General features: G+C 37.8%; 1 protein-coding gene and 1 non-coding gene across 8 annotated transcripts in view; both read left to right on the forward strand.

Annotated features, from left to right (window-relative positions):
• Positions 1 to 23060, forward strand: part of ARHGAP24 (Rho GTPase activating protein 24) — an 887096-nt gene that overhangs the window by 765598 nt on the left and 98438 nt on the right. Inside the window, exon 1 of one of the 7 annotated variants that reach the window (XM_042251602.2) lies at positions 9770 to 11325. The exons of the other annotated variants lie outside the window; for them this stretch is intronic. Coding sequence (XP_042107536.1) covers positions 11295 to 11325 — 31 coding nt within the window. The 5' untranslated portion in view covers positions 9770 to 11294. Of the gene's footprint in view, positions 1 to 9769; positions 11326 to 23060 lie in introns of those variants that run through there. 7 annotated transcript variants of the gene reach the window in all.
• On the forward strand, positions 22623 to 22694 carry TRNAC-ACA (transfer RNA cysteine (anticodon ACA)). The gene has a single exon. It is a non-coding gene; the product is annotated as a tRNA-Cys (tRNA).

Below are 23060 nucleotides of genomic sequence, written 5' to 3' on the forward strand. Positions count from 1 at the left end.
AAGGAAAATGAAAGTGTTAATTGTGCGGTTGTATCTCACTCTTTGTGACCCCCATGGACTGGAGCCTGCCAGGCTCCTCAGTCCATGGAATTCTCCAGGTGAGAATACTGGAGTAGTTAACGATTTCCTTCTCCAAGGGATCTTCCCAACCCAGGTGGAACCTGGACCAAATCCGGGTCTCCTGCATTGTAGATGGATTGTTGACTTTCTGAGCCACCAGAGAAGCCCTGAACACCAAGGTGTTTGCCAAATGCAGAGGGTTTTTAAAGCTGAATAAGACATGGTGCCCTGTCCCAGGAGTGGGGACAGCAAAAACTAACCAGAATGTAATGTGATAAACATTGCCACAGGGTGTTCAGAATGTTCAGAATGAGAGATCCCTTTCTTGTCTGCTGCATGACCGAGTTCTGTCTTGCTTTTATTTCCAAGCATTCATTTCATGCGGCATCATTTCATGCATTTCTATTTCAGTATATCCATCCGTCTTGGGTTTCTGTTACCTCACCCGTTCGTTGAGAGTTCCTCACTTTCATTCTCCACATTGAAGCTGATGTCTGCTTTTATTCACTTTTTTCCATGGAGGGTAATAAAAAAAATTGGAGTTGTACCCACAAAACATTTTCACCTGTGCTCCCTCAATTTAAAAAATATAGAATAAATAGACTCTGCATTCCAATGTAAATAAGGTATTTATTTGCTTGCATATTATACATTTTTTTATTAATGTATTTTTAAAACATGTAGAAAAAAATTTAAGATTGGATGATTAAATTAGGCATTCTCCTATTAAGCTCCCTATGAGTTCATAAAAATTCCGTCTTGCAAAATTACTTAATAAAAACATTAAGGCTTGAGTTTTCCCATAGAATTAAGAAGAGATCACTTGAAACCTAGAGCAATTTGAAAATAGAGCACAAACGAAAGTGAGAAATGTCTGCATATAAACATTAACGCTGTTAAATTTGCATAGAAACTGGCCCAAACCTCACTGTCAGACAGTCAAGCCTTTGCAGACTTGAATCTTGGACTTGACTTCTTCCTTTGAGATGTGGGTATGGAAGTAAACTTGCTTTAATAGACACCATTTTCATCAAAGTGAAAAATCTCACCCCAAGTGTGGTCTTTCTCATTAATCCACCATTTAAGTGAGAGTATGTGTCTTACGCAGTTTATACAACTACACTTGCACCTTAACCTATTAGAGAGATGAGAAGTTCTTAAAATTCCTAAATGAGCCACTATTGGAAGAAGGCCCCTCTGTAGATCTTCAGCTCCATTATTAAGGTTTTCAAATATCGCTGAAGCTTTATCTTTGATTATGATAAAGATTGCACCTGATTTCTTCAAAACATTAACATTCTAATAAAAAGCCACATATGACCCTAAACTACTATTACATCCTACTGGAATTATTCCTCTATGTACAATCACACATGACGATGATCATGTCAAAGAAACACAGAGCTGAAGAGATCGTGTTTTAAAAATAACTTCATTTATGACTAATACAAAATATCTTAACTTAAATGAACGATACCTTTAATATATGGTCTCTCTCTTAATCTTTATAGAAGTTATTATTTTGCTGACTATTATAACTGAAATAAATTGTCCCACAAGGGCAGAATATACATTCTGGGCAATCAGCATACGCCCAAGGCAAAGTCTGTCAACCAAAATAGCAGATATAGTTATGTTTCAAATAATCTTATATTTTCACCACTTTTGGACTGCTTTTCTTCACACCAGTTATATTGTTTCATCCTGTGATTTACCTGATGGAATTAACTTGTGCTTGAATTACCAGCATTGTCTTTGATTCTTGGTTTCTTGGAAGGAATATTTGTAAGCCATCTGTTCATTTCATGAGGACTAGTTTCTTAAAATGGAGGCTCTGATCCATTACTTCACTGAAGCACATGCCTGTAAAGTACAATATATTTAGTATCCTCAAAGCTCAAATACAATTGTGAGATCTCTACTTTCACTTCCTTGTGAAACCCCTCCTCTTCCCTCAAGAATCTTCATCTTCAGTAAGCAAAACTGATTGTCTGACCTCTGCACTCTGTGAAAGTCTCAGGTTCAATTGCATGTAAAACACCTATAACATTGGATCTCTTTCTTTTCATCTATGAAAATAAGATCAGATCAAGTTGTAATATTTCCTTCCAGCACCCAGTGGATTATCATACTCAAGCCCTCTGACCATCAGCTCTGAATGTGATAGAATTCAATATAACCTCACTGGTGCTTCACCTCCTGTAAAGACTCCCAATTGGTGCCCTTGTTTTACAATTGCATGACAACTTTGTGTTATAAGGTTTTTTTGGCACTACCTAAGATAATATTTGTGTGCTTATTTGGTTAAAAATATTATTCATGGTATGAATTAAAGACTGTTCTGTGCTATGCTCAGTTGCTACAGTTGTGTCCAACACTTTGCAACCCTACGGACTATGGCCCACCAGGCTCCTCTATCCATGGGATTCTCCAGGCAAGAACACTGTCATGGGTTGCCATGCCCTCCTCCAGGGGGATCTTCCCAATCCAGGGATCAAACTGACATCTCCTGTATTGCAGATAGAATCTTTACCCACTAAGCCCCCTGGGAAGCCCGATGAATTAAAGACTAATAAGGCAGATTTGGGGCTTCCCAGGTGGAGCTAGTGGTAAAGAACCCACCTACCAATGAAGAAGACCCAAGCAATGCAAGTTCAGTCCTGAGTTGGAAAGATGCCCTAGAGGAGGGCATGACAACCCACTCCAGAATTCCTGCCTGGACAGAGCAGGCAGGTCCCATGAACAGAGGAGCCTGGTGGGCTGCAGTCCATAAGGTCACAAACAGTTCAACGTGACAAGTGACTTAGCACAGCACAGCACAAGGCAGATTTTGGAGAAGGAAATGGCAACCCACTCTAGTATTCTTGCCTAGAAAATTCCGTGGACAGAGGAGCATGGCAGGCTACAGTCCCTGGGGTCGCAAAAGAGTCAGACACAACTTAACAACTAAACAATGGCAGATTTTATTCCAGGGGGCCATTTCATTAGATATGGGGACCACTTCACTGGGGTTTTGCAGTGGAGGAGAGAAATTGAACTCAGCTCTGAATATAACAAGGAAAAGTGGAAATTTATAGCCAAGGAAGAAGGTGAGGGGTCAGTGAATAGAAAATTACTAAGAGGAAACATCAAGGGCAAGGGGAAATTCTGGCTAAACCAACCTAACAGGACTCTTGCTAAAGGAAGGCCAGGGTGATCAGACATCATGTGGGGTTACTAGGGCATGAGGAACCCCATCAGATACCAAGGTTGGGGATTCTAGCTAAACCGACTTAGCAAGATTCTTGCTAAAATTGGTTAATGCAAAGACAAACAGAAATTCAAGAGTCAAGATATAGTTGAAAAGAGAGTTCAGAGGAGCCTGAATAGGTTTGATCAAAAAGAGATTCTTGGATAGTTTGCAGTCAATCTAATTCTACCTTTCTTCATCAGACTTTTCCTTTTATCTATTAAAAAGGTAACAGACTAAGGCTAACATGAGTTTGAAATTGATGTGCTTTCTTAACTATGACATTATTATTAAATTCAGTTTTCATGTAAATCTTCAGTTATAAATATCATTTCTGTATAAGAGCTCTATCTTTCTATATTTATCTATCATCTCTCTTTTTGTTTCCTTGAGACTGTTACAAAATATGGTAGCTAATTTAAAATGTTTTAAGTATTTGAAGCCTGTTAGATTTCTGTTTTTCGGTCAGCTAGATTTCTGTTGTTGTTTTGTATGTTTCATTCCTATTGTATATTTATTATTTAATGCAGGGTGGTATAGAAAAAGCAAAAATGAGTAATGAATATAGATATCTGTTTTGAAATAAAAGTATAAGAACATAAGGGTGCATTTCATCCTAGATAAAATTATGAAATTAAGTAGGGGCAAACTATTCAGAATGTTTTTATGTTTGATAAAGACTTAATTAGGTATTTCATAAATTGTTTAAGAAAACTTATTAAATGTGCCCAAACAATATGGAGTTTAATACATTTATGTTTACTAGTAAAAGAAAAATTTTGTTCATGATTATGAGAATAAAATAATATGTAGAAAATACAGTTACAGGAATTGATAGTTAATTAAATATTAAATTAATGCATACCTCAGAGTTTTATAGTCTTTATTTGATGTTAAAATGGTTAGGAAATAACCCTATTTTGTAGCTAATAAAAATAGAATTCATAAAAGAGAAAATATCTTTGTAATATCTAGCTAAATTATCCTGTTATCTATCAAGTCCATTATTTCAGTTAATTGCAAGTACTCAAAAAAGCTTTATTTTATCCCTTTAATTTTCAAGCAGGCACATATATAGACAGATATGTGTATATGTGTGTTTTGGATGCTGTAAATTATTCTAAAAGACCAACTTGCATCATTTTTAGTAGAAAGTGAATACAGTGTGCAATGAGATAATTCCTTGATAAAGATTTCAGGAAGACTATGTGTTCAGGTATTTTAAAAAGATAGGAACAACCATAGTATAGCCCACATTTATGTATACTCTATAAGAGATAGTTAATTTTCTAAAGTTACAATTAATATTAATTGCTAATGTTTCCATCATCTCTTAAGACAGGAGAAAAATTCTACATTAAGACCCCTATTAATAAACAACAGTAATTAGTGTTCATTAATAGATGAAAATTAAGCCAGACCCAGGTGATATTTCCAGTCAATTTTGAAGCAGCATTTAATTATATATACATTTTTTAGATCCTATGTTCATGTCTTTTATCTCTTATCTTGGAATAAAATAAGAAAATCTTGTCATTTTTGATCTTGTGTAATCCATTTGTTTCATTATAAAAGGGCGTAGTATTTGTTATCACAGAGAATCTTACTATCTTGAAGCTCCTCCAGTTATATCCCTTAAGAGATTAATAAAAAAGCAATGTTAAGTTTCCCCCCCTTATCTCTGATATAACATTTCTCTTACATTATGTCCATTTTCTCTACAACATTGAATTTTTCTCTTTGGCCAAGCTTTATAAGATATCAGCTTTATGAAAGCATTGAAGAAACTGTAAAAACATGGTATGAAAAATTGGCATGGCACTCAATCTCCAGTAAGCAATTCAGCCGAGTCCAATACCAAATGTTTCAGTGCTTGTGGAAATACTACAGAGGCTAGCTGCTGAATAAAGACGTATGGAATTTTTATCTCTAAAATATTAAGAAATACAAGACCTGTATATATTTTATTCGGAGAAGGCAATAGCACTCCACTCCAGTACTCTTGCCTGGAAAATCCCATGGACGGAGGAGACTGGTGGGCTGCAGTCCATGGGGTCGCTGAGTCGGACATGACTGAGCGACTTCACTTTGACTTTTGACTTTCATGCATTGGAGAAGGAAATGGCAACCCACTCCAGTGTTCTTTCCTGGAGAATCCCAGGGATGGCGGAGCCTGGTGGGCTGCCATCTCTGGGGGTTCACAGAGTCGGACACGACTGAAGCAACTTAGCAGCAGCAGCAGCATATATTTTATTGAAGCATAGTAACTATGTCTGGTAATGAGGATACTATTTTATTTGACTTTTTTGCATAAAATAGCAACATTATGATCTTGTTCTATGAATTTTCTCTAAGACAACATAATCAGTAAAATTGTGTTCCATGCACATATCAATTGTATTAGGTTAATTCTGAAAATTACTCTTTGGGAATTTTTTTTTTTTTGCATTACAGTGAGATACAATTTATTTCTGTCCAACACATTGCCTATCTTTATGTGTCTTGAAGATTTTTCTATGATCACCATTTAGCTGTTATATATTTATATAAATGCAACAAATGATAGTGACCAAGAAAAATGTACATTTACAGATCAGTTAGGGAAATAATCATTTGGTTCCAATAGCATTAATAAAATATAAATAGTTCAATAATCCTTTTGGTTTGCTTTTATCCTCTTAAAGATGTTACTGTCATTCCTTAGATTAAATTATGTTTTCCATCTCGTGAAACTATGAGCTCTTGAAAATAAACATGTTTTTAAAATATGAATACTAATTACAATTATAATAATTAAAAAATAGCATAAAATAGTATTTGTGCTAAGAATAGTAACCATAATAGCAAAGAGAATAATAAAATTAAATGATTTGGGGAGGCAACATTTGTATGTTTTATTTATTTTGTAATGTTAACCTTGCCATGCTTTTTGTTCATTAAAATAAACTCTGCTTGTGCAGAGTTTTTTACATGGTTTATGTTAATCTCTGGGGTAAGTTTTCTTTCATCTCAAGTCTCGGTTAGACCACAGTGAGACTGTTGAATTGTCTATTTGGTCAGAATTGTCTATTTTTATCAAACCATGCAAATCAGTGATGCTTGTACCTTCAACTCGATGAGCATATATTGAACTACCTGGGGAAACAAGCTGGCAGTTCTGTGTCCTGAACACCCTGAGCAGCTCTGTAGCTCCAGACTCCATTTCTCTGCTAGAAGCTCCGCTGTATAACACAGTATGTGATAAGCTGGTGTAAAGCTTTATTTCTCCTTTCACTGTATGTACCAGTTTCTGGTAGTTTCTTTCTTTTTTTTTTTTCTGAAAAAGTGAAAAAAGTGTTGGTTGCTCAGTCATTCCGACTCTCTGTGACCCCATGGACTGTGTAGTTTGCCAGGCTCCCCTGTCTATGGAATTCTCTAGGCAAGAATACTGGAATAGTGTTTCCTTTCCCTTCTCCAGGGGGATCTTCCAGACCCAGGGATTGACCCTGGGTCTCCTGCATTACATGAATCCTTTACCATCTGAGCCTCTTAAATATATATGTGTGTGTGTGTGTGTGTGTGTGTGTGTGTGTGTGTGTGTGTGTGTGTGTGTGTGTGTGTGTGTGTATAAAGACTTTATTTTTTAGAGTAGTTTTAGATTTACAAAAAAATGAAGATAAATGTAGAGTCCCATTTGCCCTTCCCTCTGCACACATGCCTAACCTACCTCATTACCAACATTGCTCACCAAAACAGTACATTTTTAACGAGCAGGGACCTATGTTGACAAGATAGTTTCTTTGTAATTGTCTGTGACCATGAGCAATACATTCTGGTAAGTTAAAATCTCCCCTATTTAACTGATTTTCTGAGGAGTTTGATTCTGTGAAAATCAGAGCTGGCTGGTGGCAAGATAGCACACAACACTTACTTAAACATGGTGGTCTTTCCCAACAGTGACCACCTGCCTCCAAACACACATTAATGTCCGAATGGGGGAATAAATTCTGCTGAATATAATCAGCATCATAAATACTTTGATGACTTTTCAGTCAGAGAAAACATAAAAGACTGTAGACTTGGATGAGCACACAAGGCTACATGTTTTAAGGCCTGTAGTAAATTGTTGCAAAATTTAGTGCTCACTCTGTTCCCCTTAAACATAATTCAGAATAGTTTATTTTGGCAATTTTAGGTCAGCTTTTAGGCCCAAATCAAGAGAATTATGCACTTATTATTATGTAAAAGCTTTGTCCTTCAAAATATATCTTCTGAGTAGTATATAAGGATTAGTGTTAGTCACTCAGTCATGCCCTACTCTTTGCAACCCCATGGACTGCAGCCTACCAGGCTCCTCAGTCCATGGGATTCTCCAGGCAAGAATACTGGAGTGGATTGCCAATTCCTTCTCCGGGGGATGTTCCCGACCTAGGGATCAAACCCAGGTCTCCTGCACTGGAGGCAGATTCTTTACCAAATGAGTTACGAGGGAAACCCCAGTGATCTAAATGATACGTAAATAAAAATTTACTTTGTTGATTTTCTAAAGACATACAAAAGCTTGATGAAATCTTGAAATGATGATTCCTAGTGCACAGTTTCTAATGAGGTCTAAATTCTCTTGGAAGTTTTCCTTGGGTCTTGAAGTCACCATTGGATACTTTGAATAAGGAAAAACTGTAAGTTTGAACTTGGCTTCCCAGGTGGCTCAGTGGTAAAGAATCCTCCTGCCAATGCAGAAGATACAGGAGATGCAGTCTCGATCCTTGGATCAGAAAGATCTCCTGGAGGAGGAAATGGCAACCTACTCCAGTATCCTTGCCTGGGAAATCCCATGGATTTCTTGCCTGGGAAATCCCAAGGAAAGCCTTGCAGGATATAGTCCATGGGGTTGTAAAAGAGTAGGACATGAAACAACAAATGCTTAATCAGTGGTCTTTTTCTCCCAATTTTTATCCATGATGCTATGTTCATCTTTAGACCCTCCTGATAATTAAGATGACAGCATTAGAAGTTAGTCTATCCAACTCCATCTCTGCTACTAACTATTTGCACAACATTGGCCAGTTCATTAAGCCCTTCTATTCCTTAATTAATTCCTTATAGATCAGATTAAGGAATTCCTTCTAGAATTCCTTAATTCCTGATCTATAAAGTGAAAAATATGAATATAATGATCTTTGTGGTTCTTCTGAATTCTATTGTTTAATTCTATATGTTGAAATATTTGAGTGCAATGAACAAAGATGGGAATGATAGAATATTTAAATAAGGTTCATTTTTTTAAATTAAGTTTATGAATTTTTTTCCCTAATAAAATGTGCAGGTACTTCCCTGGCAGTTCAGTGGTTAAGACTTCCTCTTCCAAAGTAACGAGTAAGATTCAATCCCTGGTCAGGGAGCCAAGATCCCACATGCCTCGGGGCCAAAAAACCAAAACTAAAAACAGAAGCAATATTGTAACAAATTCAATAAAGACTTTAAATGTGGTCTACATTTAAAAAAATCTTTTGAAAATAAATAAAATGTGCAAAACAGTTTGAACAAGTGCCAGGCACTTTGTGAAATATAACAGCAAAAGATAAGTAAGACACTGTTCTTATCTACATGAGGGCTCCAGTGTAATGCCTGACAGTTTCTAAGAGCCAAAAACACATTGGGTGAGTGAGAACAGATCTGGGACCCAACATAATTCTTACAATTGGAGCCACATAAGGCAGGTCCAACTGACCGCCAGCTTAGTGAGTCAATCACGATGTACTGTCTACATGGCCAAGGGATCCAGGAAGCATTCTGCAAAGATTTTCTGAGGATGGAGGAGGTTTCTAATAGATGCTGATTAGAATGTAGCAACAGAGAATGTAAAGGGAAAATGCAGGTGTCAAATGGCAGGCCAGAATCAGCATATGATTGTCCAAACCCCAGTGATTGGAATGAGGTCCTGGGGTATAACTAGAGTCTCCAATGAGAGTTAAACAAGAACCAAAGCAAGATTTGCCCAGAGCAGACTGAAGACCAGAGTCTTGGGCAAGACACAACTCAGCAATCCACAGCACAGAATGCCCTGTCCTGCAGCTGCCATCTTGGAGATGGAGTAGGACCTTGCTGGACTGACCCAGATTGGTGAGGAAAGACATTAAGAATATCTAAATACTTCCTTTCTGGGTTTGAATGGTCTGTATCAAGCTAATCAGCAGGAACAGATCTAGGGAACAAACAGATACAAAGGTAGAGCTGTGAGGAAGACTGTCACTTGTCCCCTTTTCTAAGCTTATCATTAAGAAGGAGGGCTCAGAGAAGAGCCCTCTGCATACAAAGAGCCTTTGTCTGCATACAAAGACGAATTTGGCAAAGATTCTTGGAAATTTGCAAGAGAAACTTCAATATGGCTAAAAGGTTTATAAGCAAGGTTTGAAGAGATGAGAATTTTGATAGATTTGTGTGGTTTTTCACCTAAGTTGACTATTGAAATCACCTGAATTGGCTTGTAAATATGGCATGGTTCCTCTCCTTTCTCAGTGATTCTAATATGCAACTGAGGTTGAAGAAATGCTCTTGGGAGACTGTTCCAACCAGAGGGAATGCCACTAGCAAAGACCCAAAGGAAAGAACAGAGTTTATTTGGGGGCCAGAGTCATCCAGCCTTGCTAGTGCAGGCGCTGGGAGAACTTGCTGGCGTGATACATTGAGGGAGAGGAAAATAATACATCATTACACGAAGAGTCGGACATGACTGAGCGACTGAACTGAACTGAACTGACGCAAACAAAGAGACATGACATGACAAAACCTTGAATAATTAGCTAAGCTAGGAGAAATGAAGGAATCAAGATAGGACAAGTTCTGGGAGCCAAGTCTGATGAGAGTTTCTGGAGAAATATGGCTGCCTAGTGAAAACCCAAACACACAGATAGAAGTCAGGAAAATATAAGACACTGAGAAGGCATTCAATCTCTTTTTCCTGCATTTTGGTCTTACATGATTATTTGTTGTTGTTTCAGTCACTAAGCCGTGTCCAACTCTTTTGCGACCCTATGGACTGTAGCCTGCCAGGCTCTTCTGTCCATGGAGTTTTCCAGGCCAAGATCCTGGAGTGGTTTGCCATTTTCTTCTCCAGGGAATCTTCTTGGCCCAGAGATCAAACCTGTATCTCCTGCTTGGCAGGTGGATTGTTTACCACTGAGCCACCGTGATTACGAAATACACTAAAACTATTTGTTCTAGTTTTATTGTGTGTTGAGCTATAGTTTTTCATGTACATTTAATGAAAAAACACCCTACGTCTCAAATTCTTTATTTACAAAATAGAGATTTAAAAAACAAAACTTGTTCACTTAAAACTCCTGAGGTTGTTTTGAGGACAAGTATGCAAAACCTTTATTTACAGCATCTTTTCTCATAAAAAAGCAAAAAGTGGTTAAATCTTGGGCAAAAACCTGTAGGTTAAGTTGTAATCAATAATACATGACTTAGTATTCATTTTATTAAAACTCTCAACTTACCTAATCATTACTTAGGGAATTGGCAATTCCAATTTATTTTCTATACCCTATTTTTCAAAGACATTTTGCTCAAGCTTTCTCAGGCAAATCCCTTTAAGTACTATCTGATCTTAGAAGATTTCAGTTCATTCAAATAAGAAGATGCTGAAAAGTTAATGAGGGAAAAACTTTGTGTCTGTTTTGGCTTTAAAGACCAGGGGGACAGTAAGCCACTTCAAAGCCTGTCTTTTAATCTTCTCATTGTTGAGCTCTTTGTTGTGAGGGGACAAGGGGGTGTGATTTTTATCCCTGTAATCAGTTTCTGTCAAGACAAGCTTTCTAAACATTTGTTAAGGGGGAGTTACGGAACTATTATGTGTGGTCACTGGTCTCTCACCCTTAGTTGATAAAAGGAGGGATGAGTGTCAAGTCAGCAAGCCTCTAGTCTGAGTTAGTTTTCTTCTGGAGGGTCTAGAAATGAACCCGCTATCCGCAAGCACACTTCTAGTGAGGGAAGACTGAATTTGAAACTGTCAAGTTGTGGCATGTTTGACTTCGTTCTAGAAAATATGGAAGGTAAAAATCATTGATTTTTTTTTTCCTTTTCAGAAATATTTAGAAGCTTCAATAAAGAAATGTTGAGGATGGAGGTTGGGGTTTGAGGGCAGAAAGACATTATTGTGTCAACTAAAATAGTTATATTAAAGATTTATTATTTCAGTTTATTTTCTGCTGTCTTCATATGTAAATGGTGTGTATAAATATAATCTCTAACATTTGCTACTTTGTATGTGTGAATATGGTGAAAATGGGTTCGGAAATTTTTTAATTGTATAGGTTCTTTATGTCTGTCAAGAAATTCAAATAGACTTCAAGAATGGCCTGAAGTCACCAGATAGAAGCAAACAGGGGAATAAATGAGACTTGAGAATATTTTTCTTATTTAAGGCAAATAGCCTTTTTTTTTTTTTTTTGTATTTATTCACTATTAGCCAATAAATTTTAAGACGACATTTTAGGATTTAGTGTCTTTGCAGTACGTATTAGGTTCATTGTGATTCCTTTCGCAGAGTTTACTGTTTGTGTATGTGGCTTCAATTATAGTGTCTTAAATGCAGTATAACTCCCGTAGGCTTTTAGTTTTGTAATTTACATGGATAGCCTAATTTAGGTTTATATTTCCTCTGGTAACTTAATGTCTATGTGTAGATTTTTAAGTATACGTTTTTATTTATACTCCTTTTTAATTGTGGTCTTCAAGTAAAGACCATTTTTACAAATGCTGAATTCATAGTACGTTTTCTTTATAAACCTGTAAGTAACTAATAAGTCCAGTTTGAGGGTGGTATTAACTTTCTCAGAGAATGTAATAATGCATTTTTAGAATTTTCAAGGACATTTTGGAAGGTTATTCAATGTCTCTGAAATATAGGAATTTCGAATATATCAAAAGCACTGTTTGATCCTGCACTGTATAGTTTAAATTATAAAATAAGAGGCAATGCAATAAGTGTTTAATACCTATTAATTTCTTTTTGAGCTTTCTCTAATAAAGTAAGAAGACAGTAGTTCTTCTTGGGTCTTCCATATGCTTCCAAACATTTGATAATCTCTCATTCGTGAAACCATATGGAAAACTAAAACAACAGGTTGTTATGGTTAGTACAGGGGTCATTTCTCTTAACATCTGGGCTCCTTAACTGTCTAAAGCTAGAATTAGAGAGGGTAAATTATGTTGGTTGATATTTCATCTAATGTCTTGTATGCCTCAGAGAGCAAAATCCTGGATAATTAATGCACTGCCTAGAATGAGAAGCCCTCACTTAAAGCTATGCATCTCATTCTTTATTTAAAAATTGGCATATAATGTGTTTTTAAAAATCACTACCCCTGAATACAATTAAACAGATTTCATGTATTTGTGATCTTTTGCTTCTAAGGCCCTTGTTTGAAATTTTTGGCATGTTTCAGTGATCTGGATTTAAGAAAATTCTATTTTTACTGTTTACTTGTGATGTTCATAGCTTCAGATCTATTTTATATTGCATTAATTATTCTGAGCAGCAATTTTTACAGCAGTCAAAAACTTTATTAAGTCCGTCTTTTAAACTTTATTAGGTAATTATTTCAAGTGGATGAATATCCTGCCCAATTCATCCAGAAAATGTCAGAGATGTAATTAAACAAAAAGTAAATTCTATTTGGGCATAGAGTTGTATTGTAACAGGAGCTTAGTTTCCCATTCCTGGCTGAGAAAGTGTTTACATTAATAGTCACCTGCAAGGTGGTAAGAGAGGCAGAATTCTCATATTTATTCAATGTGTCAGCTCTTTGTGCTAACTGCAGGTAAACTGCAAATTTATGTCTTCCTACTTAGCAAAATTGTAATTAACATTAGCATTTCTTGATAAAATAAATACTTAGGGAGAAATCTCAAAGGAATCATGTTTCCTTTTTAGTATAAAACCTCATGAAATTAGAATGAAAGAAAAATGCCTTTTATTCTGTTGTTTGCTAGGCTTAGTCACACAGTATAATATTGGGTTGGCCACAAATTTCATTCAGGTTTTTCATAACAGCTGATGAAAAGCCTGAAGAACTTTTTGGCCAACCCAATAGTATACACAGTGGTTCTGCAGGGGATATGTCAGAGAACTTTGATAACCACACGTCTTCCTTCAGTGACTGTTTAGCTGCTTGTGTACTGGTGTTTACAGAGCAAAATGGATGGAAAGTCAAGAGAAAACACTCAGTATCTGGTTAAGGTAATGCACATTCAATCTCCCAGAGTTTACACAGCAATTGAAATGGCCTCTTCTATAAATAATGCCATGCTTCCTGGTATTTCTATCATTTACAGCTTCTAGTAGCAAGAGCAACCCCAGCACAATATTTCTTAATCCTCCCAATGCCTTATGCATGTATAAATCATCTGCGCCCTGGCAGAATCTTGTCTTGACCCTCCAAGACTTTTACTGCCATTTCATTCATTTTTTATTGCCTCTTCTTTCTTCTTCTTCTTTTTTATTTCCTAAATCCACGAGCTGAAAAGAGGGTTATAGTTTTCATTTTCTTGTGAATGATGTATATATAGTTTCTTCCCCAGCATGCTGTCAGGGTTGCAGGAAAGAAAAGCTTCTCTGTTATGAAGAGCCAACTGAAGCAAATGAATCATTAGAATGATGAAAGGTCTGCTGGGGACAATCAGTGTCTTTCCTCTTAGCTGTCAGTTAACAATGACACCTAATCCTTAGCATTTACTGAGTGTAAAATAAAGGTCCTTAACCATTTTACTACCCATACTTTTAACCTGAAAATTTCCCTTCCCCCAACTTTCTTTTTTTTGTTGTAGCTTTTTAAACTTTGGCTTTTTTTTTTTTAATTAGATGAAACTAACATTTAAGATTAGTTGGAACTAAATTCATTTTCCCCTACTCTGTCATATGTTGTATTCTTGTTTTTTTTTTTAAATTATTTGGAAATCTATAAAACTTGGAAATACAATAAATTACCAATTTTCTTATTTTGGTCTTTTTCTCTCTTTTAATTGGTGGGAAATTGCTGTACAATGTTGCATTGTTTTCTGCCGTACAACAATGTGAATCAGATATATATATATATATATCCCTTCCCTATTGAGCCTTCCGCCTCCTTCCTCATTCCGTTCCTCTAGGGCATCGCAGAGCATGCCCCAACTTTCTGCTCACTCTTCTCTTTCTTTCCCTCTTCCCTTTATTTTCCTGTTTTGTTTCTGGTTTTGGTCCTTAAACACATCCTTACCATGTTCTTATCATGGTAGAAATTTTGCTTTGATAGGGACTCAAGATTCAAAGATGACTACATCATTTTTGCAATGAAAGGACTTACAGCCTAGAGGGAGGCATACAGGTGCAAGCAATGAATTATAATATTCTGTGAATATGATCAGTGATAGAAGCATGAACAAACATAGACATGAAAGAAGCATCAATGAAATCTGGTTAGGACGACAAGGGTAACTTCACTGAAAGTGAAATTTTCTAGTGAGGGTCTTAAAGCTCTAATAGAAATTTTGCAAATAAATGAGTCAGGAGGAAATACATTAATAAAAACATATTCGGTAATAGCAGCTAGAATTTAAAAAAGAAAACAGGGTGAAAAGAGTGAAGTTGTGATTGAAAAGAGGACTAGAACTATTTCTGAAGTCAGATTGGATTTTTTTTTCTTTCATTTTTATTGGAGCATAGTTGTTTTACAGTGTTGTGTTAGTTCCTATGGTGCAGCAAAGTGAATTAGTTATTCATATACCTATATCCCCTCTTTTTTCGACTTCCTTCCCATTTAGTGACCACAGAGCACTGAGTCGAGTTCCCTAAAGTCAGAGTGTTAAGAGCTTTGTGTACCTCTAACACTGGAGACCTTATTACCTAATGATGGATTTTTAATCTGAAGAATCATCAAATGAAATCTATCACCGCAGCACACAAAATCCATTAGGACAGGAACTTTACAGAGTTGGCAAGCATCAGTAAGTACACAGTTAGCAAATGTCTGTCCTAAAGATTGCAGACGGTCAGTGTCACAGTGGAATTGCTAATGGGAGATATCAGAGATGGGACGTGGTGAGGAGACCGTGTAGTGATCTAGGTGAGAGAGGATGACAGCCTGAGCTAGGGAAACAGGTGTTGCTTTGATGAGAACTGTGAACTGGAGAGGTGAAATGACTTTGGACATAATATTGACGAGGCTCAGGGCTTCCCTGGTGGCTCAGTGATAAAGAATCGACCTGCCAATGCAGGGGAGGCGGGTTCCATCCCTGGATCAGGAAGATCCCCTGGAGAAGGAAATGAGCACCCCCTCCAGTATTCTTGCCTGGGAAATCCCATGGACAGAGGAGCCTGGCAGGCTACAGTCCGTGGGGTCACAAAGAGTTGGACATAGCAACTGAGCAACAATATTAACAGGGCTCAGTGACTGATAAAAGTCTAGAACATCAGTGGGGAGATTGAAGCATTCTGCAATAGGACTAAAGTAACTTCCAAATAAGATAAGAAAGGCAAGAGAAAATGCAGATTTGGGGGTGAAATGGATGACTCTTATTTGGTGGTGGTTTAGTCGCTAAGTTGTGTCCAACTCTTGCGATGTCATGGACTATAGCCCTCCAGGCTTCTCTGTCCATGGGATTTTCCAGGCAAGAATACTGGAGTGGGTTGCCATTTCCTTCTACAGATTCTTATTTGGGGATACTTTATGTTTGCATTCAGTAGAGTACATTTCTCATCTACTTAAGAGATGGAGAAGTAAAATTAGGAACCATCACCCCAGTGTTAATAACCAAGCTGGCAGAAGCAAATGAGATTCCTCAGGAAAAGCCTCACACCAGCAGGTCACTATTTATAGGGAAGATAATGAAAGTTATCTGACAGGAGAGGAGGAGGAGACACAACCAAAAAAAAAAAGAAAGCAGTTCCAGGGAAAGTGTAGGTTGTCTACTCTCTCCTCTTCTCCTCCTCTATGAATAACATTCTTCTCTTGGTTTTTGAAGATACAACAGGCTTGTCTGTTACTGAAAGTAGGGGTCTTCCTGCTTAGCTCTCTGAAGCCAGTAGAGGCAACATTGATGGAAAGTTTATTTCCAAGGCCAGCAACCCTGGGGAGATAGGGAGAGTGGACTCCTGTCCAAAAGTCAACCCCCACCCCCGACACACACACACACTGACAATCAGTGAGCATGAGCTTTTATAGATGGAAGGAGGGGGCTAAGTGTAGAAACAGCGCAGTCAGTTCTGATAGTCATGCGGTGAAATTGGTCACATGATGGTCTGACCAGCATCATCTTGATTGTTTTAAGTACAGCTGATCTTCAGTTCCAGGGTCAGTTTGTTCCCATTTCTCTGAGATCAGCTCTCAGAATTGTGGCAGCTTATGTTAGGACTAGTCTGATCATGGTGTAGTTAACTTCTCCCACCTGGCGGGAGTGTTGGTATCTATAAAACAGCGAAAAGGAAATGCGGCAGGATACTATCTATAGCCCTTGGAGAGAAGCTGAAGGTCCTCGACTATGCTTAATGACCTAAACTATTATTATTCAGTCTTGTTGGTCTGTTTTTCTTTGTTTCTGCATTTTCTCACTTCTCGGATTAAACTTATTTCTTGGCCAAAGTTTTTCCACAGACAAAAGGCAGACTGAGGAGACGGAGGGCAAGGACCCTAGGTCCTGCTGTGTTTCACATCCACAGCATTCAGCATGAAACATGACTGATGGTGGAAATTTTGCTCATCTTCTTCTGTCAACTCTAGGCCAAGTTGAATCACTTAGGACTTTAATGACAGTAGGTGACCAAACCCCACATTATTCTTGAAAATATTTAACAGGCAGGAGACAAAACAGAGAATTGGTAAAGGGATGAAAATGAAGGACATAATTTACTTATTTATTGTTGCCAACTTCTGTGGTTTGCCAGGGAGAAGGTTACACTAGTGAGTTTAGAACCAGAACTGTCGAAGCCTGTGGAAATTTTTCTGGACTATGACCAGTTTCTCACGTTAAAGGCAGTCATCCCTAAATTCCCCTGAGCTCCAGGCAACAAAACACTCATGAAGAATCACATATAAGTAACCATGGAATCCATCCCATGCTCTCTGAGCATCTGGATTTTCCATTTTGTATTTGTTTTCCTGAGAAAACTCTTTGCAGGGGAGATTTTTTCTTTTTTGGTTTTTATTTTTTGTAACTACTGATGTGGTATGTTCTGCATCAATGTTTTATGACATAATTCATATTTCTAAATCCTAATTCCTTAAAATGTATCCAGTCTGACTTCGGTGTGTGCCATCTTTGAAGTCAGCATTGAAGATGGCAATGACAACCCTGTATGCAAGACAGGAAAAAAGACACAGATGTGTATAACGGACTTTTGGACTCAGAGGGAGAGGGAGAGGGTGGGATGATTTGGGAGAATGGCATTCTAACATGTATACTATCATGTAAGAATTGAATCGCCAGTCTATGTCTGACGCAGGGTGCAGCATGCTTGGGGCTGGTGCATGGGGATGACCCAGAGAGATGTTGTGGGGAGGGAGGTGGGAGGGGGGTTCATGTTTGGGAACGCATGTAAGAATTAAAGATTTTAAAATTTAAAAAATTTAAAAAAAAGAAAATAATAATATAAATATATAATAAATATGGAGTTCTTATTTTGAAATAAATAAATAAATAAACACAAACGGTGTAACGTACGAATGAAGAGTATTATATGGAAATGTTGCTTGACAGACTTATGGGAGGTAAATGATCAACAAAATAACTTTCAAAAGCTAAGTGCTAGATCGTTCTTATTTCTTTGTATTTTGATAGTCTTTCTAGCCTACCTGCCTGATAACATGAAAATTTAATACTGGTTCCCACAACCTTTCTAAAAGATTTATAGGCCATTTCTCTCTTCCAATGATTGTATATAGATCTCACAGTCTATAGTGATCGATTACCTTAATTCCACAGTAGAGTGTACTTCAATGTAACATTAATGGCTTCTGTGACTAAATTCATAAGAATAATTACCTTATTGAAACAAAAATGCAGGAACAAAAGAGCTCCCACTCCTAAGGAAGTATGTGCCTCTTGATATCAGGTGTAGCTAAATAAATAAAATATTTGATATGATATTTAAACCAAATTTATCTGTATTAATGAAGTGGTAGAAATATAACAGGAATATTTTCTGTAATTTATTTTGTTAACATTGGGCTTCCCAGGTGGCTCAGGGGAGCCACTTGCCAGGCAGGAGATGTAGGTTCGATCCCTGGCTTGGGAAGATTCCCCTGGAGAAGAAAATGGCAACCCACTCCAGTATTCTTGCCTGGGAAATCCCATGGACAGAGAAGCCTGGCAGGCTACTGCCCAAGGGGTCACAAAGAGTTGGACACGGCTGAGTGACTAAGGACAAGCACCTTCTGCAACCTCATGCCGGAAATTCTCGCCTCCTGAAGTTTCCCCAATAATGTTGTTATAGAATTTCTGTGTAGAAGTGGCTCATATCTAGAATGTGTTTAGAAGTGGGTACCAGATTCCTCTTCTTAAAGTTTCACTTCCAGAGCAAGCAGTGTGTTTCTTTGCTTGTTTGAGGGTCATAGAGATTAAGTCCCTTTATTCCAGTGCCTTTTGCCCCTTCACTTTCTCTGTCTTCTCCTGATGCTCAGAGGCCCTGACAGTGTTCCATGTTTGCTCTCTCAACCATCCTTCCAGACCCCAGTGTTGCAATTGTCTGCTTCTGCTCTGGGTATCTCTTTTGAATGTCACTTAATTGCAATGTTCTTTCTCATTTCTCTATTGAAATACAGAATTGTCGGCAGCACTGCTCAAGACGTAATATCCTTTGCAGGACCTATCACGCCCCAATGTTAGAGTGAAGACTTTGTTCCCCATGAGCTCAGGATGCACTTTGAACTCTCAAAACCTTTCATGCAGTTTGGTTTTAACATCTCTTGTAGACTTTATTCAAACCCTCTGCCTTAGATGTACTATATGAACCAAACTGAGGAAGATATGATTAAAAGGAAACGGGTGCTATATCACCTGATCGTTTCTCCTCTTTAGCAGTTATCCACTCCTGTGGGACACATGGATGTCTCAATCTTTTTTCCCCACAGGTTGAGTTCTTTCTTGGAAGGATGCAGAGTCATATGCCAAATCAATCCCTGTTCTACCATACTCTCAGTTTGAATGCTAGTGTGAGCACAGATCAATTTTCAGGCAGAAGCACCACCCACTTCAAATCAATATTCATTCAAAAGACATGTGTGAGGGAAACCACTCTAAATACTGCATGTGATCAGATTTTTTTTCTTATTTAGTTGTGCGTTATATGCGTTATTTAAGGAATACGTACACCAGCTTTTCTTCACTAACATTGATCATAGTGGTAAATGTGACCCCAAGATATTATTAGGTTCAATTATCTGTTTAAACTCTAGTGTTAAGGAATGATGGATTATTGTTCTTATTTCTAATATTAAAAAAAGAAGTAACTGACTTTATGGCAACAAACGCGGTAATTTAGGTAAAGAACCCACCTGCTAATGCAGGAGACATAAGAGATCCCTGGGTCAGGAAGCTCCCCTGGAGGAGAGCATGGCAACCCACTCCAGTATTCTTGCCTGGAGTGGAGGAGCCTGACGAGCTACAGTCCATGGAATCACAAAGAGTCGGACACGACTGCAGTGACTTAGCACACACGCAGACATCTAAAGATATGGAGAGAAAAATTTCACAGGGACTCAAAAGGGTGATTAACCAATGGCAATGACAAAGCTACAGCAATTTAGTAATGAGTCTGATGTTCTTTATGCGAGGGGAATCAACCCATGGATTGGGAGAGCATAGCGCCTCACAATGGTGGATTCCTGGTGGATACCTGGTGGTATTCCTGAGGGTCATGGCAGGAACCTGTTTTAGGAGCTGGAGAAACTGTCATGCTGGAGCAGGACACGATTAGCTAGGAGGTCAAGGGTTTCCTTATAAGGCTGGCAGGTCCCATTTTCTAGAGTAAGCTGATTTGGAGGGTTGTGATTGGTGTTAGATTTCTATGACAGTGAGGCATTTCTGTAAGTGCGTGCTGAGTTCATTCTGATTTGTGACCTGGGCCAGGCTGCTGGAAGCCCTGCATTTTGGGGTCTGGATACACAAATTAATGTTATCACCAGTATTAACATGAAACCAACAGTTTCCCACTTTTCTCTCCCCATAACTCTCATCTTACTGCTTTTCTTATTCCTTTACTTTCCTCTCCATCCATTCTTATATTTTTTATTTCTCATTTATCTTTTTCATTCTTTATGATACTTTCTCATCATCTACTCTTCTTCCTATGGTTTTCCAGTTTTCTTCTTTTCTTTTTTCAACTTGAAGAGTGGTTAAATTGAGAGGAAGAGCAAGACAAGTGAGGAAGGAAAAGGAACACTCAGCAGTGGGGTGTGTGTGCGTGTGTGTGCGTGCACACATGCACACACGTGTATCCACTCTTAGTTGACTCAGGGGTTCAGATGGACGAGGCATAAGAAATGTTTCCTATATAGCAATTTACTGCTCATTTTTTTTGGTTAGATGTTTTGTTTGTCCTTTAGGGGAACTTTTTCATGGGAGGGATTGGGATTTGGTTTGGTTTGTTCATTTTGGTTTTAGGAAAGATCTCTAAATGAAATTGAGCCTCAAAATATTAAACTGTTACTATCTTTCTTGAAATGCCTTTTTAAAAACTATTGTTCTTCTTCTGAGGCCAATGATTATACTCTTGTTTGAGGAACTATCAATAGAAAAATGTCATCTCCATCTTACACATGAAGAAAATGGGCCCAAGGAGTTTCAGCAAGTGGCACATGACTACATGAATGCTGGGTCCAGAACTCTCGATAAAACTTCAACATGATTTTCTTGAATTACCAATAGTATTGTATTCCAAGACACTTTGCACAGAGCACTATCAGCTTCGTGCCTAAACGTGGGTGCATATACCCTCTCAGGTATGCATTTGTACCCACATGGTTACACCCTGTTCCTTGATTATAGAACAAGATGACTGCCTCAGGCTAGAGTTCATGAGATGTCCTTTCTGAGTAGTTTAGTCTAGGATACATGTAATATTAAAAAGTGCATTTACAAAGAAAATTATCAGGATGTGAACGTGAATAAAGACTGGTGCATTTTCAAAAAAATCAAGCCAGGATAGTTGATCAACTGGCAGAATTAGGATCTCAGTGGTTCACCACATTTCTTAAGAAAATACAAACAGCTAGCAAGATGTAAAAGAGTTAATCAAATCAGTCTTACTGGGATTTAATATGTGTCTAAGATTTTTAGTGGCTTAAAGAAAAACTGATGGATCCTGTATTAAAAAATATAATCAGATAACTTTTCTGGAAATTCTTAAAGCAGCAGCTTGTTAGTAAAATGTCTAAAGTTAAAACTACTCTTTTCTCTGTTTTGGGGAAATCTCTGTTTTGTGAAGAAAAAAAAAATCTTTAGAGGGAATAAGAATTTCTCTACTACATAGATTGCTTGAAATTTACTTATAGAATGTAAATAAGAAAAGAACAAGACTATATTGGTAACTAAAATAACATTGTACCTCCTTTGCTCTGGGGACAAGGTCAGTTAATCAGTAATTGGATTGGCCGTGTTACAGGCACTGTTCAGGAGGACCTTTCAGTTCCTATCTTCACTTCATCTGCACACTTTCAGAGGTCACTGTTTCTTTTCTTTACTTTTTGTATGACGACTTCCATTATGCAGAGGTAGAATCAACAAGGAAAAGGAAGATGGAGAAATTATTCTTTAAAGGTGAAAAGGTAGCAAGATAGTAGCCAGTGATAAAGACATAAGGCTGAGATTGTGTGGGGAAAATAATTTAAGTTCTGGAAACAAAATCTACTTTGAGATATCATCTGGTCAGCTTCCAAGAAAAATTAAATTTAAACCAAACAGTAAATTAAGTCTAATTTCAATACTCTTCAAAATTCCAAAACACTTTTGAACTTCAGATCGCCATCAGTAATATATAATACTATTTAAAGTAGTCCGTATCCATTAAGATAATATTTTTAAAATGTGACAAGCCTCACATGATAAAGATATTCACAGAATAATGAAGATTATAAAATTATCAATGGAGCAATGTCTACTAAGTTCTGCAACATTAAAATGGGCTAACATGATAAAGAAACCAGAAGAACAAAAAGAAGGTGTGCTCTAAAGTGCTTATGCGTCCGGCCTGTGGTGCAAAACAAAATTACAGAAATTTTTGAACAAAAAAACATAGTCTAGCTGTTTCTAACAGCTGTTTGACAATGTCCACCTGCTAATCTATATATTTACATGTTCTCAATATCACATGAGTGCTTCCCTGGTGGCTTAGAGGGTAAAGTGTCTGCCTACAATGCAGGAGACCCGGGTTCAATCCCTGGGTAGGGAAGATCCCCTGGAGAAGGGAATGGTAACCCACTCCAGTACTCTTGCCTGGAAAATCCCATGGACTGAGAAGCCTGGTAGGCTACAGTCCATGGGGTCGCAAAGAGTTGGACATGACTGAGCGACTTCACTTTCAATATCACATGGGGCTTCCCTGGTGGGAAAGAATCAGACAGTAAAGAATCTACCTGCAATGCAGGAGACCCGATTCGATCCCTGGGTCAGGAAGATCCCTGGAGGAGGAAATGGCAACCCACTCCAGTATTCTTGCCTAGAGAATTCCATGGACAGAGGAGCCTGGTGGGCTAAAGTAGGCCATGGGGTCACAAAGAGTTGGACACGACTGAGTGACTAACACACACAATATCAG

The sequence above is a fragment of the Ovis aries genome, chromosome 6 (genome assembly GCF_016772045.2).
Source record: "Ovis aries strain OAR_USU_Benz2616 breed Rambouillet chromosome 6, ARS-UI_Ramb_v3.0, whole genome shotgun sequence".
Lineage (NCBI taxonomy): Eukaryota > Metazoa > Chordata > Mammalia > Artiodactyla > Bovidae > Ovis > Ovis aries.